The following is a 17,911-nucleotide window of genomic DNA, read 5'->3' as shown; positions in this document are numbered from 1 at the left end:
CAACTCTGCTATCCCTGCACCTCAACGACCTCATCAGCAATTTTTTTTCCTTTCTCAACCTCATCTGAGTGATTAATCTCTTTATCTATTTCAGAATCTGAGGCCTCCACATGCTCCTCGACAAGCTGTCACATTATCCTGTCACATTTTTCGATGGTGGCACTGGGGTATCAAACATGCTCAAGTCAGGTTTCAGCAACTGAACATTTGTTTTGACTTTAGCCAGCTCAGTTCTGATGGCTGCAATGTCATTGCCCTGTTTTTTGCCTCAAGGCAGTCAACCCTTACTTCAAGATTTGTTATGGACAGGCGGATGGGAAAAGGATCTTTCTCTATCCACTTCGGAACTGACACCACCAGATTATTCAGCTTCTATTGTTAAGAGCAGTAACATTATCCATTTGTAGCAATCGCTCCCGTAACCGATTTTAACAGGCCTCAGAATGATGGTAGGTGCAACCGATGTGGATGGAGTCTCAGACCGCCCCCGAGCTTGATTGGCACTTGCATAACGCTCACAAATGGCATTATCTATCTCATTATCATCAAGTGTTGGATCATCCCGATTTGGTTGTTGGACATTTAGACGGTTTTCGAGGTGGCAATGGTTCATGTTGTGGTTGGCCATTTGGAAGTGGAGATGGATTGTTCTGTTGGTGTATTGGAATTTTGTTTAGTGTGGTGAGGATGGTATTTTGGAGAGTGGTGTCCTGAGGGGTGTTTTGGGGAGTGGGGTTATACAATCGGTGAATAGTTTCGGGTGACAAGGTAGGTGAAGTGTCTCGAGGCACGCCACTTGTATCATCTTGATATTGAACTCGCACTGAGAAGGATACCGCCCTACTACTTATTTCAATCGCTTCTACCCTACTACCCAAGTTTTCCATCCGACTATCCATACTTTCTATCCGATTGTTCATGGATGACAACATTCTCATCAGATCAACAAGTGTTGGTTCCTCGGTGAGAACTTATGTTCTATCTTCCATCGTCATGATACCTATTCAAGACACTTAACAAAATAAGCAAACACGTTATGTTAGTAAAAATCAACTCACAATCTCTTAAGTATGTACACGTTTGATTGCTGCACAATTGCTTCGGCCAATGATTGTAATCTTGTTAGTTCTGGTCGGTCATAAGGGAATTCGTTTCTAGTCTTGAGCGGAATGGATTCTTGTTGAACTTAGAAGGACGGACGATTCAATCAAGACTAACTGACTTGAATCAAGAAGTTGTCAACGAAATTAAAAGAGAAAAGAACGAAGGAATTAGTACAAAATGAATTATGGACTCAAGACGAGTTAACAATCACGTAAGGATGATTACGAGTTGCTAAGTAGCTTAACGAATCAAAGAAGTGAAATGGAGATGAAAGGAATTGAATCAAACGTACCTTTGTTGTTGTTGGAATTTACGGTTGGACTTGAAGTATTATACGAACCGTAAATGTGTACCGTAAATAGGGAACAATTAAGATTTTGGACTTCAAATTTACGGTTGGAACTTAATTCAATTATACGGTCCATATACGTTCCGTATAAATTGTACGGTCCGTATATGGTCAGCGTATATCAGCAACAATATCGTAGCGAATTTCACTCCAATCTACGGTTAGGACTGCTCTCAAATCTATGGACCGTATTTTGTTTACGGTCTGCTATGGCAACTGAGAAATCTCAAACAGTATTCAACTTTGGAGGCTTCAATTGACGGCTAAGATTGACATGTCGTATTTTTTATGATCCGTAAAGATGGTATGTATCTTTACTTCAGGGATGACGTATTGCACGTGATTTCTTGGATCTTGGGCTGATTATGCTGACTTTTATTGATACAATGGACCCACTCAACCTAGGATCTTTCCTTTTGGGGCTAGAAAACACTTTTCTAAGATTTGGGTGTAAAGTTTTGGATCTAATTTGCCTTTTGGGTCTTCTTCTTCACTTTGAATTTATGAAGGTGGCTTAAGAATACATGAACATTCAAATTTCTAGTTACCTTTAAATCGATTCATTTTTCTCCCAAATTTTGGATTTAGGCTCCCCTAATCAAGTAAAACAAATCCCAATGGTTTTCAACTCTGAATTTCGTCACAAATCAAAACCCACCAAGTTGTTCTTTAATTTTCTTAAAAAGCTTCAACTCAACAATGGTTGATCCTTCAATAATGACTTAATAGATACAAAACTTAGGATTTAGACTCTGGTAATATTAGGAGACAAGATTCTAAGGTCAAATCAACAAAACAAACACAAGATTTTTGGGGTTTTTTTGGTGGAAATTTTTGGATTTTTTTTTAGTAACAAAATCCAAGAATAGATTTGAGACAAACCTAAGTTAAGTTACGATACCAATTGATACAAGAACGGATATGAAAAACAAGAATAAAGACAAGAAACAAGAAAGATAAACAGATTGACACAAATAAAGACCTAATTTGGCAACCAAAGTTCTTTAGATAACTACGACCTCCAAACGAAGCACAAAAGAAGCACCAAACTCTTAAGTTGACCTCAAGGGAAACAAAGTCCCCAAACAACCAACTTCTCATCAATTCTCACAATCACAAGCGTTAGCAAGCACTCAACTCCCAAGAGTTTTACAATTTCAATAATCAACATAATCTAAGTTTTCAAAATAAAAGAACTACTACTTATACTAGATAGAGAAAGAAGACTACAACAACAACAACATACCCAGTGAAATCACACAAAGTGGGGTCTGGGGAGGGACGAATGTACGTATACCTTACCTCTACTATGTCAGAGAGGCTATTTCCGGTAGACCCTCGGCATAAGAACAAACAATTCAAAGCAAAACTAAAAAGAAATAACGAACAAACCATGAAAACAAAGTAATACAATAGTCAAAGTAAAAGAAATAATAAATAACTACAAGAGTAATACTATAACTACCAGCATGGAAGGATAAGTACGACAATACTCAACTTTCTACTAACCTTCTACTCTAATTTGTGCCTCTAAAACCGCCTATCTAAGGTCATGTCCTCGGTAAGCTGGGACTGCGCCAAGTCCTGTCTAATTACCTCTCCCCAGTACTTCTTTGGTCTACCTCTACCTCTCCTGAAACCACCCACAGCAAACCTCTCACACCTCCTTACTAGGGCATCCGGGCATCTCCTCTTCACATGTCCAAACCACCTCAGTCGCACTTCCCGCATCTTGTCCTCCACCGTTGCCACCCTCACTTTGTTTCGAATATCATTATTCTCATCTTATCCCTCCTAGTATACCCACACATCCATCAGAACATCCTCATTTCCGCTACTGTCATCTTCTAAACATGAGAGTTCTTGACTGGCCAACACTCTGCCCCATACAACATGATTGGTCTAACTGTTACACCTCGCACTTTTAGAGCATGAGCCACGTATTTCATTGTATTAATGGAGTATCAGAGACGTCCCATGAAGTTTTGAAAGGTACAAGCCATGGGAAGTACGTAATAATAAAGTAAAGGATGAATTATGATCTTGTAAGTCGTAACAAGGAAAGACAACCTTGGAACCAAAGGACATGACCCTTATCAAGTATAATTAATGATAAATATCATGTATGGAAAGTTTTGGAAGATTAAGGGATCAAGAAAATCGAAGAAAATAAGTTTGTCGAAAATTTGGGAAAATTTGGCAAAAGTTTGGATAGAAATTTTGGGTCAAATTCAGAGAGGTATATCTCCTGGTATATCAGGAGTTTTGAGGTGTTTCAAGAGCCTAAAATGAAGTTCGTCGAGTGTAGTTTCCAACGAAACAAACCGTTCGTCAATATGACATCGGAGTAGGGAGTTACAGGCATTTTAAAACAGACTGCTAGAAGCCCGCGAACCTACGCCGAAATTCTAGAAGCCACTTAAAAAGGCCCACTATTTTTGGCCCATCAGCCCAAACCGAATTGGACTACTATATATACCTCCTTAAGTCACCTAAATCACCTCATTATTAACCATTTTCTCATCTCCACCCTTCTCTAGAAGCTCCCACAACATTCATCCAATATTCTTACACCAAAATATAGTAAATTTAGGAGTTCCTACATCAAATTAAGCTCGGGTTTGTAAGATTAACAATGAATCTTGACGAATCAAAAAAGGGCCACGACTTTTGGGCTCATATTTTCACCAAAACTGAACCTTCTAGACGATATAAGCTCTCTCCAACACTCCAAACCATTCCAAATCAAATCAAGAGAAGATCAACCTATAAAATTCTTAACTAGTTTATGGAAGGAGCTTGTTCATACTTCTAATTGAAGTTGTGGTAGATAAGTTTTAGGGCGAATTGTGTGAGGTGAAGTTCTTCAAGTTATAATATTTGAGAGCTTGGGAGGACAAGCATTAAGTAGTTAAAGTTAAGGCGACCGAAAAGGTATGTTAAGGTTATTCCTTCTTTTCTTGGCATGATTCCATACATGGCAAGAGCGTAATGAACCTTGTGACTAGAGATTTGTCTAAGTAGAGCTTGTCATATTGTTGCCTGACTTTTGAGTGTTATGTTATTCTTTCTGAGGGGACATATCCCCTTCCTATGTCCTTGAGTTCATAAAGAGACAGAAGAGACGTGTTACAGAGTCAGTATTTTTCAGCACATGCATGATATACATATATATACATTTTCTTTAGTTTGGCCACTTGGTCAGTGAGACATTTTCTTTAGCCTACCCTATAGGTCAGTGAGACAGAATGCCTAGCCTACGGGTCAGTGAGACAGAATGCCTGGCCTACGGGTCAGTGAGACAGATTTCCTGGTCGACGAGTCAGTGAGAATTTGTTAGTTGCCTGGCCACTTGGTCAGGTGAGATATTCAGAGCATTTGTTTGGTCTCCAAATTATTACATTTTCAGTTCAGTTTCAGTTATCTGTTGCCTTACATACTCGGTACATTGTTTCGTACTGATGTCCTTTTGCTTGGGGGCGCTGCATTCATGCCACAGGTTCAGGTAGCCAGATAGATGATCCAGCTCAGTAGGCCTTCCACTCAGCTGCAGTCAGTGCGCTCCACTTGGTTCGGAGCTGCAGTCCTTTTTGGTATGCTATTTTGACACACACACACACACACACACACACACACACACACACACACACACACACACACACACACACACATATATATATATATATATGGGTATGACGGGGCCTTGTCCTGTCCTTTCTGCAGCTCGTGTTCCCTAGAGGTCTGTAGACAGTTGTATGTAGTTGGTATGTTATGTAACCTTATTGGCTCTCAGTATTGTTGCTCAGCTTACATAGCAGCCTCGTCGGCTTGCTCAGTTGTGTATATATATTTTGGGTGTGTGTGTACTCAGTTGTGTGTATATATCCAGATTACGGCCTCGCCGGCTTGTTGGTATTGTCTGTGTGCAGGTAGGCCTTAGCAGAGTTTCAGATTTAGAGTGGTTCGCTCGGGCCTAGTTTGGCACCAAGTGTCGGTCACGCCGCTTCAGATTTGAGGCGTGACACTAACCACCACTTTATAGAACTGACCTTTAAGTTTCAGTGGCACCTTTTTGTCGCATAAGACTCCTGAGGCTAGTCTTCACTTCATCCACCCTGCACCAATACGATATGTGACATTATCATCAATCTCCCAATTTCCTTGAATAATAGACCCAAGATACTTGAAACTTCCTTTCTTTTGGATGGCCTGGGTACCGAGCTTCACTTCCACTCCAGCCTTAGATGTCATGCCACTAAACTTGCACTCCAAGTACTCCGTCTTGGTCCGACTCAACCTGAACACTTAAGATTCTAAGGTTAGTCTTCCAACCTCCAGCTTAGCGTTAACTCCGCTGCGAGTCTCGTCAATCAGAACTATGTCATCTGCAAATAACATACACCATGGCACCTGACCTTGGATTGGTCGCGTCAATCCATCCATAGATAGAGAAAAAAGACTAGTGAGCTATTACATTTCTACCCTTAATGAAGTAAGGGCTTTGTTTGGCTAGTCTCCTTTTTGTTGAAATCTCCAATTTAAGTAATGGCCTTCTTTGCATGCATAGCCACCTCTTTACACAAACGACCCTCTTGATGCCTTCCTTCTCTCCTTCATTCCCCCATGCAACCATCATCAACACTGGGACTTAGGACCTATGGTGAGGCTTAAAAGTGTACTCAAGCACATCCCTCGTCATGAACAACCCTTGCATGTTTTGGAGCTCACGAGCTTGACTTCTAGTAAAGGACCTTGATGCAACTTGGGTTGTATCACACTTGATTGAGGATTTTATAGTATTCCACATCTTTTTTCCTATTTAACTTTTTCAAAAAAATCACGGTTTGTATTGCTTTAGCTATCTAAATATAATTAAAAAGATATGTGACCAAAACAATGTAATTAGTTTGGTCAAAAAGAGGAAAAATTTAATAGCAATATCGTATCAGTTTACCTACCTCAGGCATATTTCAAGTTATTTTTGTAACAATTTTAAAATATATTATTTTAATTAAAATGAAAATTTCAACATTTATATATATGTAACTTATCTAATTAAATATAGATAATCAATTATTATGCTTTCATTAAATTAGGGACACATATGTCCTGAAAATTGTGGTTACTTGATTCAAACATATGCCCCGAATATTATTGTTACTTGATTCAAAGTTGAACCAACTATATTAAAATTTATTTTACTCACTTCCAATCATTTAGCAAACACGGTATATGTTTTTTTTGACATATTTTGGCTAGTAATTCTTTCACTGTACCCGTGATGTAGTTGACAAAAACATCTACAATTTCAGAATCCCTAAAATCACATACATATATTAGAAGTTCAATATGTTTCATCTAAGGAGATAACTCTCAATTAGTTTCAAGTTTATGAAAAACTTGACTTGAAATTTAATTATTTTAGAGGAATCAAAAAGTAAATTTAAAAGATATCCTTATAAAATAAGTTGTGTCAAACTCTTCATGACCGGATTAACCCAAAATAAGGTTATTACTATAAAAAGTAGTAAATGTAATACTATAAACAAACTAGTATTGTCTCATATCAAAATGTTAGTGTGAGAATTGAGTCAAACTCTATATGTGTGTGGTCAGTGGTCATAGTTTATAGCTATAGTATTCTTACTAGAGACAAAACTTAAGTTCACAAGAAACAACTATTAGTAATACTTATTTATATCTGTAAGAGTTATTTCAACTTAACAAAATGTTAGCCATTTGTTCAATACACTACATTGGTTCTTTTTGTCAAAAAATTTATTAACAAATATAAAGATTTGAGTAGCTTAAATTCAAAGTTCTAAAATATTACGCAAATTCTATTGTACAATAACTTAAAAACATGTAAAGGAAATTAATTTTTTTTCGAAGTCCGTAAATGAAATGTAGAACTTTAATTGAAATGGTTAAGAATATTTTGTAAAAGTTGTAACAAACTTGTCCACGTTTATCTCTTTGTACTTTGAAGAATTCTATGCTAAAAGAATTTGTTTCGAGATTTTAGCTCTTTGAACTTTTTTCAATGTTGATATGCGTTTATAATTGTTTTATATTTATAAGTATATTTCTCTACTCCTTGTGCTCATATTCTTATTCACTTAATTGATGATTTTATACTATTCCAAATCTTTTTATTTATTTATTATTTTGAAAATCACAGTGTGTGCTATTTTAGCTATCTAAATGTAATTAAAGAGATGTCGGAATAAAATAATGTGATTATTTTGGTCAAAAGGAGGAAAATTTAGTAGAAATACGTATAATTTACGTACCTCATGAATATTTTCAAGTCATTATTTGTAACCTTTTTAAAAAATTTAGTGTAATTAAATAAAAATAGATGTTTTTTTTAAAAGAAATCGAAGTTTATATGTACGTAATTTTTTACGTCTACTTTAAATTCTTTTGACACGTATGTTAATTAGCAGTAAGGGTTACTAATTTATTCCACGTTTTGTGGAAGTTCTTTTTCTTTTCTGATTGATAAGTAGATGAACCATTTACAAATTTGAGATTATTAGTTTCATTGTAACAAGATTATCGGATCTATAGAGGCGACCATAACTCTTCTTAATTATCTTATCCACATTCATCTTATGTTTCTGACATTAGTTAGTTTTTGCTTTTGCTTGGTATTTGAAATTTATTGTTCGACTAATCTAGATTTATATATTATGAAACCTCTAGCAGTAAAGTTTCCAAAAACAAAATGAAAATTGAAATAAAAATGATATCATCATAATATAAGTGTAACACATGAAACTATACCTTACACAAACCCTAGCCGTCTTATATCCAAATTGAAATTGAAATATAAAACTCTTCATATGTCAGAAAAATAATTTATTTATTATGCCTCTGAAAAAATCTCAATTAAAATAACATTACTTTATAAACAAATAAAAAAATTCTAAATATACCAAAATTTAGCCCAATCCAACAATAAAAACCCTAACCAGTAACAAGCCAACACTGCATAAATAACACAGAAACATTTAGCCTAGACAATAACTTTTAATCGCAACCGTTGAATTCAATCCAACGGCTTATACTCCACCTAGTACTCGTGCTTATCACACTCTTATTACTTCACAGTTCACACTATTCAGTGCACTCTCTCTCACTCAAAAAACTCTCTGTTTCTCCCTCTAAACAATGTGTCGAACACTTTGTGTTCAGGTTTAACATTTTCAGCTAGCTGGCTGGGTATCAAGTTTGTTTATAATACGTGCATTTACTAGTTATTATTTCGATGATTACTGATGGTTATGCTAAGACGATTGGAATGCGATCAATGTTAGGAGGAAATAGTAACGATTTTAGCGAAGAGTTAGGGTTACTGAATGATCTAAGCATTTATAGAAGCGGTTCAGCTCCACCTACAGTTGAAGGATCGTTGAATGCTTTCATAGGTAGAGGTGGTAGTAGTGATTTTAGTGGACTTACAGAAGAGGAATTAAGGTCTGATCCAGCATATATATCGTATTATTACTCGAATGTGAATCTAAACCCTAGGTTACCGCCACCTCTTTTATCTAAAGAGGATTGGCGGTTGGCGCAGCGTAGTAGTGGTAATTCACAGGCATTATTAGGGGGGATTGGAGATAGGAGGAAAGGAATTAATCGCGGTGGTGATGATGGTGATAAGGAATCGCTTTTTTCAATGCCGATGGGATTTGGTGTGAAAAATGGAGAAAATAATGGAAGTGAGTGGGGTGGTGATGGACTTATTGGATTGCCTGGATTAGGATTAGGAAGTCGACAGAAGAGCGTAAGTGAGATGATTCAGGTGAATGAGAAATGGAAAAATATTATTATTATTATATGATGAAGTATTGTTTTTTGGTTTAAAATGTTTGAATGTTTTAAAATCCATGAATGCTGATTTGTGTTAACTGATTGCTTTGTTAAGTTGATACCGAATCAAAATCTTATTAAGGTGAAATAGAAATATAAAATATCATTAAATGATAAATAATTGTTTTTTGGTTCAAAATGTTTGAAGGTTTTTAAATCCATGAATGCTGATTTGTGTTAATTAATTATATACAGTGTTTCTGTGGGATTGCTTGTTAAGTTGATACCGAGTCAAAATCTTATTCAGGTGAAAGAGAAATGGAAAATATCATTAAATGATAAAGTATTTTGTTTTGGTTCAAAATGTTTGAAGGTTTTTAAATCCATGAATGCTGATTTGTGTTAATTAATTATATACAGTGTTTCTGTGGGATTGCTTGTTACGTTAATACCGAATCTTATTTCCTTCTCAGAGAGTGTCTAATGCTTTCCATTGAAATTCGTTGTATTAATATAGTTTTGTCCATCTCTAGCATTGTTGTTTGTCGTTAGCATTGTTGAATGGTTTGCATCACGTGTATTAATGCTGATCTGTCTTAACTAATAGTGTTTCTGTGGGATTGCTTATTAAGTTAATACTGAATCTTATTTCCTTTTCAGAGAGTGTCCAATGTTTTTTGTCGAAATTTGTTGTATTAATATAGGGTTGTTCATCTCTAGCATTTTTATTTGTCGTTACATGACATGTTTGTGTATTCCACGGGTCTGTTATTGGCATTGTTGAACTGTTTGCATCATGCTTCACCGATTTGGCCTTGCAGCATGTTGAGGAACATCTCTGGGCTAGTTAGTTTGAGTCTTAGATTATTGTCTTCGTCATATTGATCTATATGGGGGGTCTGTCGATACAAAATGTTATCCAAATATTGTTGGATATCTGTGTTTCCACTTTGGTGTTCTTCTAGCTCTTAAGAAAATATACCAGCAGTTTCTTCTGGCTCTAGGGTTGTGTGGTTTGCTTCGGTGCCTTGGGAAACCTTGTTCTCGGGCTTTATAATTCTAACCTGTGCAATATTTTGTTTGCTTAATTGGAAGAGCATGTACTCAGGGCATTCATAGAGTTTCATGAACCATTATCTTTTTCAATGTGCATTAATTTTCAAGTCACACATGTTAGTGAGAGTGTCCATCTCTGCTTTATCCTCTTTTCTGAGAAGCAAAAGTCTCATTTCGTGATGTCATTTAATTCTTTTTCATGTTCACTAGTTGTGGAAGTTTGGAGCTGGCAGCTTTTATTTCATCTCCTTATTGGAGTCACTGCATAGAAATCATATTGCATTCTTAAGATGCAAGTTCTGACATTCTAAAGTTGCAAACATGGCACTTCTAGTGTATTGTGAAGGTCCGGTAGCAGCAATTGTATTCTTTAATCACAACTGCTTGATGTTGAGTCAGCTTTGCTTTCATTAAATCAATAATATCTTAAAGAAGAGGTCAACTTGTACTTGCTTAATGAAGTTCTGTTTTTTTCTTTTAGAGTCTCATCTTACTGGCTATGGATTTCTGATTCTGAGACTTCTATAAAATGTAGGATAATATGAGCCAGACAACATCGAGGCATCCATCACGTCCTGCTTCCCGCGCATATGATGATATTGTTGATCCTTCTGAGTCCCAATTTGCTCATCTCCATCATGATATGGCATCTTTGGATGCATTACATTCTCGGGGAAAGGTTCAAGGCATGTCTACCCTCCAGAATGTCAGCTCAGCACTGTCACGAAGTACCACCCCTGATCCTCAGCGTGTGGCTAGAGCTCCTAGTCCTCGTATTCCTTCTGCTGGAGGAGGGAGGATGGCATCACTAGAGGATGTTTCATCTCATATGGGTGAGCATGCTGATTTGGCTGCTGCTTTGTCTGGCATGAGTCTTAATATGGGAGATGAAGGGAAACATCAAAAGTCTCAAATTCATAATGAAATTGATGATCATCAGAACCTCTTCCGATTGCAGAATGGTCAGAATCCTATGAAGCAACATCCGTATGCAAAAAAGTGTGCAGGTTCCTCTGCTGCATACTTGATAGGGCCCTCTACGCCAACTCACAACGGTGGAGGAAATTCTCCATCTCAATATCCAACTGTCGATAGCCCTAATTCAGCGTTTTCTGCTTATGCTTTAGGTGGTTATGGTATGAACCCTTCATCACCGTCCATGTTTGAAAACCAGCTTGGGGCTGGTAATTTTCCTTCCGTATTGGGAAATGTAGCTTCTCCGGTGGGTGCATGTGGAATTGATGCTCGTGTAATGGGAGGCGGTTTGAGTCTGGGTCCTAATTTAATGGCTGCAGCAGCTGAACTGCAGAATCTTAATAGACTCGGTAATCAGACCTTGGGAGGCTCTCAAATGTCTCAGGTTGATCCGTTGTACCTACAACAGTACTTGAGGTCAACTGAGTATCTTGCTGCTCAACTAGCAGCTCTCAATGATCCAACGGTTAATAGGGAATCTTTGGGGACTTCATACATGGATTTGATTGAGCTTCAGAAAGCTTATCTTGAGACGTTGCTTGCATCCCAAAAATCACAATATGGTCTTCCTTATCTTGGCAAATCCGGTGGCTTAAATCATGGTTACTATGGGAACCCAGCACTTGGCCTTAATATGTCATATCCTGGAAGCCCTTTGGCAGGTGCAGGTCTTCCAAATTCCCCATTTGGACCTGGTAGTCCTGTAAGGTATGGGGAAAGAAACATGCATTTTCATTCAGGGATGAGAAACTTAGCTGGTGGTGTCATGGGTGCTTGGCCTTCCGAGTCTATTTCTAACTTGGGTGAAACCTTTGCTTCCTCGTTACTAGATGAGTTTAAGAGCAATAAGAGTAAGTGTTTTGAGCTATCAGAAATTGAAGGACATGTTGTTCAGTTCAGGTATACATTTTTGGCTAGCAGCACTGCCCTTCATGTCATATTAACCTCTTAATTCTTACCATTACTTAAAATTTTGTATGAGCAGTGCGGACCAGTATGGGAGTCGGTTCATTCAACAAAAACTTGAGACTGCTACCATAGAAGAGAAAAACATGGTCTTCCATGAAATTATGCCGCAAGCCCTTTCTTTGATGACTGATGTGTTTGGTAATTATGTGATCCAGAAGGTATGTTCCTCAGTGTTTCTTTGTTAAGTCTTTTTCATGTTATGTCTTCACTTCTAGGTTACGTTGAAAAAGTGTGTTGTTACTCAAATGGGTCTTGTATCCTTCTTCTTGCCTTCTGTTATTCACATTTCCCAGTTTTTCGAGCATGGAAGTTCATCCCAGATAAGAGAACTGGCTGACCAGCTCGATGGGCATGTACTCACCCTTAGCCTTCAGATGTATGGTTGCCGTGTAATCCAGAAGGTATCTTAGTTTCTTTTATTGTAGTTATAGTGATGTTGCCATCATGTTCTCTGCTCTAATCCTTCCGATTTCTTAAAGTTATCTGATTCACAATAATGTTTTTTTTATTGTCTTCAAATCTCGTTGCTATTTATGGTTTGATATCTTGTTTTCTGTCTTAAACTAGGGAAGTTCATCGAGTTGCTGTTATTTGAAATTGTGAACTGGTGCTATTCCACTGTCATCTCACTATGGAAATGTTCTAATGCTTGAATTTCACATTGCTGGTTCTGGTTTTATGTGATATTGCCTTCTTTCTTTCTTCCTTTACACACCTTTTGAATGGTCTTGGTAAGACTGAAGAATTATATTTCCAGAATGGATACTGTCTGCTTGAGCTTTTGACAACTCTCCAACTCCTGCCTTCTATTCTAATATCGGAATGTGATAGCATTCATAACTTCCCCTTCAAATATATCCAGATTAAAAAAATTCCCCTGCAAATATATAAGATGTTCTTGTCTTGGCATGTTTAAAACCTGAACTTAAAATGAATTCATCTGATCTGTATATCTGTCCTGTATGCATCTGATTGAAAAGTTTGTACATCCCTAGTCTACCTCATGTTACTAAATTTCACCGAGCGGTCCCTGCTTGTGATGAGTAATCTCAGTTGAGTGGCAGCTGGTATTAATCATTCTTCCGATGCCGTAGAATTGCTGAATGGCATAGGTTTTCACATCTTCTATGAATTTTTCAGGCCATAGAGGTGGTTGATCTGGATCAACAGACTAAAATGGTCGCTGAGCTTGATGGCCATGTTATGCGCTGTGTTAGAGATCAGAATGGGAATCATGTAATCCAGAAGTGCATCGAATGCATTCCAGAGGATGCTATCCAGTTCATCGTTTCCACATTTTACGATCAAGTTGTGACATTGTCCACCCATCCGTATGGATGTCGGGTCATACAGGTCAAAGAATTAAGTATCTGTGGATCTCTTTTGTGCATTATTTCGTCAATGGGATGACATCCGTATCTAAATTTTCTTTCTCATGACAGAGAGTCTTGGAACATTGCCATAATCCTGAAACCCAGAGCATTGTGATGAATGAGATTTTGCAAGCAGTTTGCATGTTGGCGCAAGATCAATATGGAAATTATGTTGTTCAGGTTTGTCTATTTCTCAGCTTACATGTGAACATCCTTACCGAACTAGTGTCAGGAGTATGCTAATTTAAGGAGAGTGCAACTTGTCTGCGGAATACTGAAACAACTGATGCCTTTATTCCAAGAGGTTGTGTTTGGAAAATGCTGGTTGACCAGCTACTATTGGTTCTTTTACTCAATATTTTTGTATTTTGCTACTTCTTTGAAGCTCCTTGGCACAAGGAAGTCCTTCCTTGAATTACTAGACATCTTTCCTTTCAATGGGTTTCTAAACCTTTTTATCATCTCCTACTTGACATGTGAATGGATGGGTATTCACTACTTAATTCATATCTCCGCTTTGATGGTAATACAATTTTAGTGCTAGTTACTCGTATTTTTTGGATATGCGTTTTTATATACAAGCTAAAACTACACGATGTTGTGTTCTAGAATTGCCATCAATTTTCTCATACATAGTAAAAAATTTATTGCTCACAATTTGCACTCGATGGACATATGAGTTTCATGTCTCAATGGATATAGAGTACACGGGACAAATGTCATCAACTCCCCCGTGTGGATTATTTCTCTTATTATTTTAGCTCAGATGTTCTACTTGCCTCTCTAATCCTGCCAAGTTTTGTTACAGCATGTACTGGAACACGGGAAGCCTGAAGAGCGTTCTTTAATAATTAGTAAGCTGAAGGGACAGATAGTTCAGATGAGCCAGCAGAAATTTGCCTCCAATGTTGTGGAGAAGTGCTTAAGCTTTGGAACTCCCGAAGAACGTCAGACCTTGGTAAATGAGATGATTGGCACCACTGATGAAAATGAACCTCTTCAGGTTTGTTAATTTCTCAGATGCTTCTTCCGTAGTGCCATACTCGAGCTTCAGGAAATTCTGTTAGCGGTGACTGTTTGATTCTCGGAGGATAATTAGATTTAATTGCTCTATGTGACTGATTTAAGTTTATGTTTTAGATGGTCTAGTGAGAACAATTAATCCTTGTAGGAGCATTTAGCTTTTACAGCAGAACTATATACTTTTCCAGTTCTTCTCTTTTAATTGAAGTTAACAAGTATATATTGGAGAAAGTGCAACATCAGCTGCGCTGGGATTTGACTAACTAAAATGAGTAAGGCCTTGTCAGTCTTCTGGATCCGTTTAGTGCTGTTGATTTGGTTGTGAGTACTCTATAACTTATATACTTGCCACCGATAAAAAACAGGTACAATTACTAATTTCCTCCTGAGGGAGCTTATAAGCCGTGCTTTGCATGGGATATCACTTCTTAACGATTTATTCACTTATAAGACTTCTTCCTTTATTTATGTATCTGTATTGAGAGTTATGTAGAGAAAAATCTAAGATAAAGGAACAAACTAACTAACCAGAGTTTAATAGATGACCAAAATTAAGAGACAGATTACTAGTCCACATGTAGCAGATGGAAACAAGGTCAGTAAAAAAGACTGCTTTAAGAGCACAACATATTTATAGGTAATTGGGTTGATCGGATAAAGAAAGGAAATCTATTCACTTGTTCACAAATTGAATCTTTTATTAATTTGATATACAGGCGATGATGAAAGATCAGTTTGCGAACTATGTAGTACAGAAAGTGCTGGAGACTTGTGATGACCAGCAACTTGAACTCATTCTCAACCGAATCAAGGTTCATCTAAATGCTCTGAAGAAATATACTTACGGAAAGCATATAGTTGCCCGTGTAGAGAAACTGGTTGCTGCTGGAGGTATTCTTTTGCCTTTTCTTTTCCCTTCTCCTTTTCAAGACTATATGATATATCCCAACCTCTTGCACAAGGACAATTACTTACCATTCTGATGATCTTAAGTCATATTATCTGCATGTAATTGCTCACTTGGCAATCACCTGACCTGAGTGTCGGTAAGGAGTCAAAGCTATTTCTCTCTAACAGCTAATAGTTGAGATCATTTTCAGAATTGTTGGTGGGTGAAATGACATGTAATGATGTATTGGTCTGTGGCTGTTGGTAGAAGTAAAGTTGAGGGGGTTCAGAGTCCTTTCGTTTCAAACTAGCATGGGTCAAAAAACGTACTTCCAGTGTTCCATTTTTGACCGGTCTATAATTCATTTAACTGATATATCATTGCATGGTAGGCTGCCGATATTTTGGGTGTGTGATATTTGAGAATTTCAACTTTTTTCATGTTTGGTTGGTTAAACTTTTTGGGAGGAAAATGACTTCCTTGGTTGAAGTAGGGAAACTAAGTTCCATAAGTAGCATTTCACTCCTCCCATCTTCCGACACACCCCGTTCCACCACAACCCCCATAGCCTCCACCTTCATCACAGCCCTACGCCACCCCCACCCCCACCCCCCTCCTGGTAGTATCTGTGTAGATTATATGTAATGTAAGTGCTTTTGGGACAATAATAATTTCTGCGTACTTACCAAACATGAGAAATTAAGTAAGAAAATCACTTATTTTCCAGGAAAACATTTCCCTTCGATTGAATCTTCAACCACCACCTGACTTCCAGTTTTTGTTTCGCAAAATCACTTATTTTCCAGGAAAACATTTCCCTTCGATTGAGTCTTCAACCACCCCACTACCTGACTTCCAGTTTTTGTTTCGCCTTCCTCTCAATTTCGTCTTTAATTTGAGCTTCTTATATTTCTCTACTTTGTGGAAGCTTTTATCGTATTCCATTCTTGATGTGCTCTTGAAATTACTTTGCAGAGAGGAGGATCAGCTTCCTGGCGTCATATTCTGCTGCTGCTTAGATGGTGTAGGAAGGAAAATTGTACAGCTAACTGAGGCTAGAACGAGTAACCCTCGTCTTTGTTTTCGTGTCCAGAGCTTTAGCTCTACCTCTTGCTGATGGAACTTGTGCTAAAAATAAAAATGTATGTGGTGTTTGTAACATTGTACATTATAGTTTTGAGGTATATCTATATAAGCAGGTTAACTGTGAGGCTCAGATGGTAAACATACCTGATGCCCCTGCCGCGGAAAATAGAGTAACTGTACAAGGGTGTAAAGAAAGAAAAAAACTGTAGTGCGATTTTCTTCTTAGAGACTGTACAAAATGTTGCCATGTGCAGAGCCTGTTGTTTTAGGTAGCAAATTATAATGTATGGATGGATAATTATCTTTTTTTTTTTTTTGGTTATAGAGTAACTCTTTTCCCTCATATTTGATTTGATTTCTTTCAGAATATGTTTACCTATTGCTATTATATTGCCAGAGTTGTAAATAAGGAAATCATGATTGCATGGTTGCGAAATTTTTTAATATGTGCCTCACACAACTATCAATTGTGTGAGGTAGGGCCGTGTATCGGGTGGTTCGGTTCGGGTTTGAAAGTTATCGGTGAATCTTATCGGTTATCGGTTTGTAGACATGTTAAACCGTTAAAGAACCATTAAAATATCAGTTAATGGGCTATTGGTTAATCGGTTTTTGATCGTTATCGGTTTAAACGTTAAGATATCACACGAAATTTTTTCAAGAACAAAGAATTCATCTTCAAAGAAGAATCAGAAACGAATTAACGAGATGCAAAATGAATAAAGTAGCTACAAAAGAAAGTGCCTGTAACAGTTAGCTATAAATGGAGTTTGAAACTGGAAGCTGACTGGCATCTCCAAGACATTAAAAACTTGAAACTTTTTCTTCATATTTACATGAATCCTAGTTCCCTGCTGACTGCTTTCCAATTTGACAATGTTGTCTTTTTTATGCTTCTTCATTGGAGTCCTCAACAACTCTCCTCATTTTTGCTCTCTTTACTCGTTGCATTAGTGGCACAAAATTGTAGAGAGGAGCTGTTAGCTGCCTGCAAGTTATTTCCACAAGCATTTGGTACTTGATGCTTGGTAAAGTTTGTTTCACACCTTTGGAAGCAATTAGAAGCTTTGACATTCGGGTTAAGTTCTTGTAAAACCTTACAGTTAACTTCACCAGTGAGAAATAAATTGACTTAGGATTTACTAAGGAATTATATATGGAAGGGTAATAATGGAATGAATTCACTGGGCTGGACTCCACAAATTATATATGAAAGGTTATATATGGAAAGATATAATTGTAATTAAATAAATGGTTATCGGGTTATCG

General features: G+C 37.3%; 1 protein-coding gene across 2 annotated transcripts; it reads left to right on the top strand.

Moving 5' to 3' along the window:
- Window positions 1-8,570: 8,570 nt before the first annotated feature.
- On the top strand, window positions 8,571-16,985 carry LOC132616189 (pumilio homolog 1-like). Of its 2 annotated transcripts, none has more exons than XM_060330803.1 (9): window positions 8,571-9,245; window positions 10,863-12,202; window positions 12,288-12,429; window positions 12,565-12,672; window positions 13,412-13,624; window positions 13,714-13,824; window positions 14,453-14,647; window positions 15,384-15,558; window positions 16,532-16,985. In XM_060330803.1, exons 1-9 carry the CDS (start codon window positions 8,727-8,729, stop codon window positions 16,573-16,575), a joined length of 2,847 nt encoding a protein of 948 aa, XP_060186786.1. In that variant the 5' UTR covers window positions 8,571-8,726; the 3' UTR covers window positions 16,576-16,985. The 2 variants fall into 2 exon arrangements, with proteins under 2 accessions (XP_060186786.1, XP_060186785.1); XM_060330802.1 differs by having other exon boundaries at window positions 8,572-9,263.
- The last annotated feature ends 926 nt before the right edge of the window (window positions 16,986-17,911 follow it).

Source organism: Lycium barbarum, chromosome 10 (assembly GCF_019175385.1).
Source record: "Lycium barbarum isolate Lr01 chromosome 10, ASM1917538v2, whole genome shotgun sequence".
Lineage (NCBI taxonomy): Eukaryota > Viridiplantae > Streptophyta > Magnoliopsida > Solanales > Solanaceae > Lycium > Lycium barbarum.
This window is presented reverse-complemented; position numbering and strand designations above follow the sequence as displayed.